General features: G+C 42.8%; 1 protein-coding gene across 1 annotated transcript; it reads left to right on the top strand.

Annotated features, from left to right (window-relative positions):
• Positions 1–2,195: 2,195 nt before the first annotated feature.
• LOC116699623 (major facilitator superfamily domain-containing protein 12) lies at positions 2,196–9,204 on the top strand. The gene is made up of 11 exons (XM_032532283.1): positions 2,196–3,047; positions 3,677–3,796; positions 4,785–4,995; positions 5,229–5,358; positions 6,235–6,468; positions 6,972–7,064; positions 7,206–7,298; positions 7,707–7,877; positions 7,961–8,055; positions 8,313–8,443; positions 8,916–9,204. The coding sequence occupies exons 1-11, from the start codon at positions 2,900–2,902 to the stop codon at positions 8,945–8,947; spliced, it is 1,458 nt and encodes a 485-aa protein (XP_032388174.1). The 5' UTR covers positions 2,196–2,899; the 3' UTR covers positions 8,948–9,204.
• The last annotated feature ends 272 nt before the right edge of the window (positions 9,205–9,476 follow it).

Genomic DNA, 9,476 nt, shown 5'->3' with positions numbered 1-9,476 from the left:
TTCTGCTTTGGTCCACATGGACAAACGTTGCAAAAAGTACTCTCTCTTTACCCCCGATCGTGTGGCAGCTCTCACCTCCAACTCCATCACAAACGGACAGACGAGATGTGATCACCGTCTCTGTGGTGCCAGGATAACGACCTCCAACTCAACGTCAACAAGACAGAGGAGATGATTGTGAACTACAGGAAGCAGCGGCCCCCATTCTCATCAACGGGTCTGCAGTCCAGAGAGTCAGTAACCTAAAGTTCCTCGGGGTCAACATCAGCGAGGACCTGACCTGGTCTCTCCACTCCAACACTGTGGTAAATGAGGCCAGGAACCGGCTCTTCTTCCTCCAATGGCTAAGGAGATTTGGCATGGACCCAGGGACACTCTCCAACTTCTACAGATGCACTATTGAGACTATCCTGACCGGATAGGTCCCTGTCTGGTACGGCAGCTGTACCGCCCCCGAACGCAAGGCACTACAGAGGGTGATTAAAACAGCAGAGTGCATCATGGGGACTAACCTGCCGTCCCTGCAGGATCTCCACACTGATCCCAGTCACCCATGCCATGTACGGGTCAGCAAGCTGCCATCGGCCAGAAGACCAATAGATTCAGGGAGAGCTTCTTCCCACGTGCCGTCAGGCAACTCAACATGTAACCCCCCCCCCTTCCCCTCCATCCATCACCTCATGCACATCTGCCACTTTACACTGTATATAGCTACCCTGACTTTGCCTATATTGTTATTTTTATCACACTGTCACTTTGCACTCTACATAGCTTCATAGCTGCCACTGGACTTTGGTTAACTGGTACTTATATGATCATAGGTTGTTTTATTTGTATTTTTTTGGGATAGTTTCTTTTCTATTATTATTATTGTTGCCCTGTTGGGGAGAGCGGGATACAAGTATTTCATTGCATAATTTGTTATTTTAATGGCAAATAAACACCTTGAATCCTTGAAAATGATCATATATATATAATAATAATAATATTCATATCAGTGGGAAACCAATTCAAAGAGGGAAAAAGAGAAGGAAAGAGTTTCTTTCTATAATCTTTGTTTTTTCTGGCAGGAAAAAATAATGTTACACACCAATTTAGAGGAGTGATGAACGAGCATGGAAGACAACAACGCAGGCCACAAGGGATGCCCAGGTTACGCAGTTTCAATTGTATTTTCTTGTATTTGTATTTTGTACACTTGTATTTTATCTTTTTTTGCTACGAGTCAGACCGAATCCCTGGCTGTGATAACTACGGCAAGAGGAGACATGCATTAAGTTGGTAAGTCACACAGACAGACAGACAGACAGACAGACAGACAGACAGACAGACACACACAGTTATTGTCCAAACTATTGATACATATTACAAACTCACATGTATGTAACTTTTGAACATCATAGGACTCAGTGAATGATCCACATTGTGCTAGTACCCTGCAGCCCAAACGTGCGGGGTTAAAGGTCAATCTGGAAGAAAGCAGCCCAGCCCTGATGCTTGTTGTCAGTCAGTCATGTATATTCCCCTTATTTAAAGATACTTTAAACTTATTTCCAGTGCTGAAAAAACAACCTGCCAACATATCTCAGCTGTGACTTGTGAGGCAGGCTGCTGATAACTTTACTCTTCCTGCGAACATTACTCATGTTTCCCTTCGCAAGACGCTGGCTGTCCAACTGAGACAAGGGAACTGAAACTGTGTGTGGGCGCTAAATTCTGCTCTGTTCCGTTTGAAAAATGAATTTTGACAATGATTTGAGTAATGTCATATATGTAAAATGATAACACAGCACATGCTTTTTTCTAATATCTTCTTAGAGTGGCCAAATGTTGCACTGTTGCACCGGGCTTGCTAATTTTAAGTGATTGTTGGGACTTTATAAATTATAGAGTGTGGTCTAGACCTACTCTATATGTAAAGTGTCTCGAGATAAATCTTGTTATGATTTGATACTAAAAATAAAATTGAATTGAAAATTGAATTTATAGACGTCACGTGATACCTTCATGTAATATCTCTGCAACGGCGAAAAGTGATTTGGGGATGTCAACTTGTTTTGCTCTGTTACATACACGATCTTTGACGGTCACTCCTCCGTCACGTGAGGAAGTTGAACCCGCGGGCTTTTGCTATTGGCTGAGAGGAGCTAGAAGCGTTTCCTATTGGCCTCTAGCTTTTTATGCTTACGTCATCATTGCAGGTCTGCGTTTTTGTTTACATGTGTTTGCATTTTTAAAGCCAGTTACATATGTTAGCTGTTACCAGATAGCTGAAGGTGACCGGTGGTACGTCTCGGTGTTTTCTGGATTCAACGTGAACGTTACACGCCGCCGCAAGAACAGGAACTCGAAAGGTTTCTCTCTAATTTTGGTCATTTTCAATTGAATTTTAGTTGGGTTTTTCTTTTACAGCAACGTAACGTTACTTAAGTTAAGCTGAGATACAACATCTCGCATACGCGAAATCTTTTTTTTTTTTTTTTTTTATAAATCAGCGGACGTTGGTTAGGTGTTAATATGTGATGTTAGAGAGAAATGCGGCGTTTTGGTGTCTGGTGTGGGTCTGTTTCGGTTTTCGTTTCTCCCCTGATGCTCCTGGCTTTGACACACAGCTCTCCACTGTCACCTGATCACATGGCAACTCACACCGAGATGAAAGGGAATATCTTGGAGGGCATTTTGCTGAACTGACTAACATGATGAGAAGTAAATGTAAAGCAAGCGACGCGTGGAAAAGGGGAACCGAACATTAGTTTTTCGTCATTCAGCTCTGTTTGACCGTCCCCGGAGTCTAAAAAGTTGGTTTATTGGACTTATTTTTTTAACCTTGCACGGTGTACCTGATGAAGGCGCGTGCTTAGGTTTTCGTTTGAAGTGTTATATTCTCCCACGAGCCATAATGTCGGACCCAGAGATGTCTCTGCCAGTCCTCAAGAAGCTCAGCTATGCGGTGGGACACTTTCTGAACGACCTGTGTGCCTCCATGTGGTTCACATACCTGCTGGTGTTCTACCACTCGGTACTGGGATTCCACAACACGAATGCAGGTAGTCTGTCTGTCCTTCTGTCTGTCTCTCTCTCTCTGTCTGTCCTTCTCTCATGTTATACACATCTCGTATATATACACGATATGTGATGTGCATTGACATTGACACTGCATGCAGTCCTATACAATAAGCCTGTAATATATATTTGTGAAGCCTAACGCAATTTTTCATCGATACTTCACCAGGGGGAATATTGATATTATACTCATTAGATTAAACTGTGTTGCTGCAAAGATCAATATATTGTTTGTCAACTAATAAATATATGTAAATAATCGATTAATTGGTTTGAGGAACTTTCTGATTCCATCTTTTTAAATGAGAATATTCTCTAGTTTCTCTACTCATCTATGACGGTAAACTAAAGAACTAATCGATTAATGGAGAAAATAAACATCAGATTAATCAACAATGAAATAAATAGTTAGTTGCAGCCCTAAACTATGGTGATACCATTCAGTTTACACTGGTGTGGTGTTTTTGAATTATTGTTGTGTACTTTGCAGATATTTATATGGAATTCATAAAGTGAATGTCTACCCTTGTCATGCATCTTTCTTCTCTGTCTGTTGCAACACATTTATTATTACTGTGTATTACTGAATCTTGAATGTGTACCTGTGGTGTAGGTGTGTTGCTGTTGGTCGGCCAGATAGCCGATGGTATCTGTACGCCTCTCATTGGCTACGAGTCTGACCGAACCCCTGGCTGTGGCAACTACGGCAAGAGGAAGACATGGCATTTAGTCGGTAAGTCAGTCAGTCAGTCAGTCAGTCAGTCAGTCAGTCAGTCAGACAGACAGACAGACAGACAGACACTATGGTGTCACTTTACTGCCTTACAAGATTTAGAAATGATTTACTCTTCAGCAGAAAAGTGTGAATTCAGAGAATTTTGACTCCACAGTACTCAGTGAATGTTTTACATTAGCCGCTTTAAGACCGGAGGGATTTTTTTGCCGTTCCTAGAAAATAATATGTCCTATGATCCTTTTTTTTCTCGTGTTCCGTCTGGACCAATTTGGAGATTATTAAGTTCCTCGGGCCACAGTTCCTGTAACTCTTTCATCTCCTGAGGAAGGGTAGGGCAGGGTCTTTTCCCTTTTCCGCATAGTGGTGGAGGGATGGCTGTGTTATAATAACAAAAGGTCAGTTCCTCCGGCCACTTGGCCAGTGTGAACGCAAATGGAAAAAAATGTTTTTGGGGCAGAGTAGTTAGTTGACTGTTCCTATAACTACGGTCCTGTAACTACTTGGCCGGAAAGAGGCTATCATGCTAGTACCCGGTACAGATAAATCTGGAAGAAAGCAGCTCTGTTGTCCAGTCGTGAAGCGTGTCCTTGTTTCTGTCAGTATGCTCTTATAATAGGTATTTGTGGAACGTTTTCATTGGCTGTGCTGTTTGAACTATGCTCCCATACTGAACCATGAGCATATATTTGATTGCGGTCAGGTCAGATCGTGTTTTAAAACACTCTCAAAGAGGGATACAAAGTGACCCTGAGGTCAACTGTAAAGGTCACATTGGAATGACTTAAGGTGGAAGTATCATTGTGTTGCACAAGCACATTGACAAGAACAGACAGCGCTTCATAACAAGGATACTATAACAGATGGACATTGCTGCATTGAAAAACTAGACAGAGAAGCATGATAGTACACCTTGGCATATATGCAATGGATATACCAGCTCTAGCCATAAAATAAAATACCTTATTTTCGTGTGTGTGTGCTCCAGGTACACTGAGCGTGGTGATATCCTTTGCCTTCATCTTCAACCAGTGTGTGGGCTGTGACCCCCTCACCCCTCAGTGGGCCAGTTTGACCTACTTCATCCCGTTCATCGTCGTCTTTCAGTTCGGCTGGGCCGCCACCCAGATCTCCCATCTGTCTCTCATTCCGGAGCTGGTCACCTGTGAGCACGATAAAGTAGAACTCACTGCATACAGGTACGTCTCTTTTCTTTCTCTGTGAAATGGAGTTGCCTTCAAGTTGAAATTGACATTGAAATTGTGAAATTGATCAGTACTGAAGCTTTGAAGCGCACAAAAATAGTTTTCAGAGCAGCCCTACTAGATTGCACCCAACAGTACACACAGCCTCTACAGATCCTGAATACGCTTTTTCTCCGTGTGTGTGTTATGTGTGGTATGTGTGTGTGGTGTGTGGTGTGTGTGTGCAGGTATGCGTTCACAGTGATAGCCAACATCACAGTGTATGCAGTGGCTTACCTGCTGTTCCACTTCCAGGCCGGAGAGCACAACGACCCGCTCAGTGATGGGCTTGGACCAGCAGATATCCCCGTCTTCAGGGTGAGAATAAAATGTTTTAATCAGCTGTCATGTGACACGTCACCAGCTGTGTATTTTGTATTTAAGTCTATTTTGTAGTTCACTGGCTGTGAAACAACACGCTTGTCCTGAGATGAGAGGAGAGGCGCAGCTGAGGCTGTTTATGCAAATCAGGCGGCACAGTACAATTTTGGTTCACGTAATGGCATAACATTGCACTTGTGTTCGTTGTTGATGCGTCCACTTCTTATAAACACTTTAGTTGCTGGCAGCACCCATATAGACCCAACCCTCAACTTACTATGCTTTTTTTTTTTTATCTACTTCTAGTTTTAATTTGATTAAGACAGAGTCTGCAACTGAGTCGTACTAATAAATCATCTACATGTAGCAGAGAATAATGTTTGTTTTGGCAAACAGGTAGCACACACACACACACCACACCACACACACACACACACACACACACACAACACACACACACACACACCACACACAACACACACACACACACACACACACACACACACACACACACCACCACACACACACAACACACACACACAACAACCACACACCACACACACACACACACAAAGAGAGAGAGAGAGATCTTGCCCTTGACAAATACCCCATTTAAGAAAATACTCAAACCGAAACTGAAACGGATAAAAATGAAACATTTCCAAACAATACAAACTAAACTGAAACAAAGAAACCCACTCTGGAAACTGAAAATAAAATTAAAACTGTCGACAAAAATTAATGTTAAACGGCACCCTGTTTTTTATATTGCTTCAAACACCCTCAAAGGTAATTTTGTCCTCATGTGTTGTTTCTGTTTTCTTAGTTTCTAATAAACCTTGACATGTGCGGTTTTTTGTGTTTTGATTGCAGAATCTGGCGTTGATTGTGCTGGCCATCGGCGCTCTCTTCTCCCTCCTCTTCCACCTGGGTATCACAGAGAGGAGGCGTGAAACAGGGGGGGAGGCCGGGGGAGAGGAGGGGAGGAGGAGTATAGGGGAGGAGGAAGAGGAAGAGGGGGAGCGGAGGCCCCTGCTTCCTCGCCCGAGGACTTCCATGTATCTTCTGCAGTGGAAATGTTGGCTGAAGCAGCCTTCTTTTTACCAGGTGGGAAGATTGTACGATGTGACCAGATGTGAAAATCTTAGTATTACAGTTGTTCCGATACCAGTATCAGAAAAACCTTCGATACTGCCTAAAATGCTGGTAACGGTAACGATCTGATACCACGTCATTTAGCCCAGCAAAAAAAATCAACATCAAAGTAGTTTATTTATGTTCTTCATCCGTTATAACTGACTACCAAAGTAGATCATAAATAAAAGTTTTCTCATTCTCTGTGTATCTTCATGTTTTACACAGAGTTTAACCTAAGCCAGGCTGTACAACAATAATAGCAAGAGAGTGGTATACACATGTTCAGATATCGGGATCGGGGAGGAAAAAATTTGGTAAACACACAACATTGTGTTTGGACTGGCAGATTGGGACGGAAAAAGCTTTTTGTGTAATCAGCATTTCTTATTTCAACCGCTGGAGCTTGACAGTTGCCACTCGTTGTCTTTTGTTATATGTAGATCTGATAGATCTGTTTTGCTGTCTCTCTGTAGGTGGCCTTACTTTACATGTGTACCAGGTTAATCGTCAATCTGTCTCAGACATACATCTCAATGTATCTCATCAACACTCTGGGGCTGCCCAAGGTAACCACAATGCTTCTTTTTTACATACTGCATGTAAGTGGGATCAGTTCATGGTGACCACAGAGCGAGTGCAGGTCTTTATCTCAGCTACAGTCTGTCCTCAGTTGTTTGTTCATTTCATTCTTTCTCTCCCTCCAACAGAACTTCATTGCAACCATCCCATTAGTGATGTACCTGAGTGGCTTCCTGTCCTCCTTCATCATGAAGCCTGTCTCTAAACTCATCGGGAAATGTGTAAGTAAAAACTCACTCCTTTTCTGACGGGGGGGGGGGGGGGGGGGGTTTGTTACTTAAGTAAAAGTGTGTAAGTATCATCAAGAAAATGTACTTAACATATTAAAAGTACTCAATGCAGGAATATCTTCACATTTTAGAAACTGGAAACGATCTAAACAGTTCTGTGTTGGTCTAATCATTTCAGCTGGACTTGTAGGAGTAGTCATTTTATAATAAAACATAGTATTTTATAAACTACATGTGTTTTATGTGCACAAATGTTAATTGTTACAGTAACTACAGCTGTCCGATGAATGTAGTGGAGTAGCAGTAGAAAGTAGTATGTACAAAAGTAATGTACCTTAAGTAAATGTGCTTAGTGAACGTACCACCACTGACGGTGTGTCTCTCCTCCCATTGGTCCAGCTCACCTACTTCGTGGGCCTGCTGCTGATTATGGCCTTCTCCTACTGGGTGCTGTTGGATGGCCAGATGGGTCAGCGGGTTTACGGGGCTGCGGTGCTGCTGGGGGCCGGGTCAGCCACCATCCTGGTCATATCGCTCGCCATGACCGCGGAGCTCATTGGCGATCAGACGGTAAGATGCGTGCGTGTGCTTTGTGTGTCCTTTCACATCATCATCCACTATCTTTATCTCACTCTCACTCTGTCTCTGTGCAGCAAAGTGCAGCATTTGTGTATGGAGCCATGAGTTTCACTGATAAAGTGGCTAATGGGTTAGCTGTGATGGTCATTCAGGCTCTGCATCCTTGCCGGTTAGTGTAACACACACACACACACACACACACACACACACACACACACACACACACACACACACACAACACACACACACACACACACACACACACACACACACACCACACACACACACAACACACCACAAAAACACACACACACACACACACACACACACACACACACACACACACACACACACACACACACACACAACACACACACACACACACATAAAGACTGTGACATGCTCTAACTGTGCTGTCTCTCTCAGTACTGTGGTGTGCTGTCCGGCCTGTGTGTGGTTCTATCATTACATCATGGTCATAGTAACGGGAGGCGTCACAGTCGTTGCGGCTTTGGCGCTCTGCTCCATCCTCATCTGGCCAATCAAGATCAGACCACGTGAGTCGGGCTACTATACTGACATATTGTCTAGTATGCATATATGGGCTGCAGCCAAATATTATTTTCAGTGTTGACTAATCGATCAGTTGTTTGGTCTATAAAATGGTGAAAAATGTAGGTGAGTGTTACCCAAAGCTTAGACCACGTGCTGAAATGGCTCGTTTTGTCCACAACCTTAAAGATATTCAGCTTAGTTCAGAGGAGTCAAGGAACTAGGAAAATATTCACATTCATGAAGCTGGAACCAGATAATTTTTACTTTTTAGTCAAAAACAAATGACTGATTGATTAATGGATTATCAAAATAGTCAGCGATTAATTTAATAGTTGACAACTAATCAAATGACCTGCATTTGCTTAGTTCATTATAGCTGTTTCTCTGTGTACTGCTTAGTTCTGGTTCACAGCTTAACTACTGCTCTTTCCTCTGTGTGTGTCTGTGTGTTTGTGTGTTTGTGCGGTCTGCCAGTTATCTCTAAGGATGAAGCCAGAGTCAACTGACAGTCCTCTTCCCTACAACAACTGACATCCTGAAGGACAAGAGCTTTCACTTTTGTTTCTTTTGAAGATTCATCTCTACTTTTTCTGGAAAAACGCCTCAGGGGAATTCCTGACTGACGGCTCGACTAGTGCAATCATTGTGATACATTCATCACTTCTGATAAAGTAACAGGGGTGAGAAGGGAAACCATTTTTTTTTTCCAGTTTTCTCATCATGTTCCAAAAATGATGTTCATCCCAGTCCCCGGTAATTATATGGAAAAAAAGAGGTTATTATAGGTTCATTTTATTGTAGTGAAGTGGTGAGTAGTTCAACAGGCACTACTTGTCCTTTCTATAGCTTTTTTTAATGGATTTTTACCCACTTTCAACACTTATTAGAGCCAAAAATCTATCACAGATGAAAGCAGAGGTGGCGCAGGCTTTGCTTACGTGGCTGTTAAATATTTTCAGCTGTTGCGGATGCGTCTTTGAGTCAGTTTGTGCCGCCCCTGGCTAATTTGCACCAAATTGCGTCTTTCCGTTGTCT

This window comes from Etheostoma spectabile, chromosome 12 (assembly GCF_008692095.1).
Source record: "Etheostoma spectabile isolate EspeVRDwgs_2016 chromosome 12, UIUC_Espe_1.0, whole genome shotgun sequence".
Lineage (NCBI taxonomy): Eukaryota > Metazoa > Chordata > Actinopteri > Perciformes > Percidae > Etheostoma > Etheostoma spectabile.
Note: the sequence above shows the minus strand (reverse complement) of the source record. Positions and strands in the feature narration are given on the sequence as shown.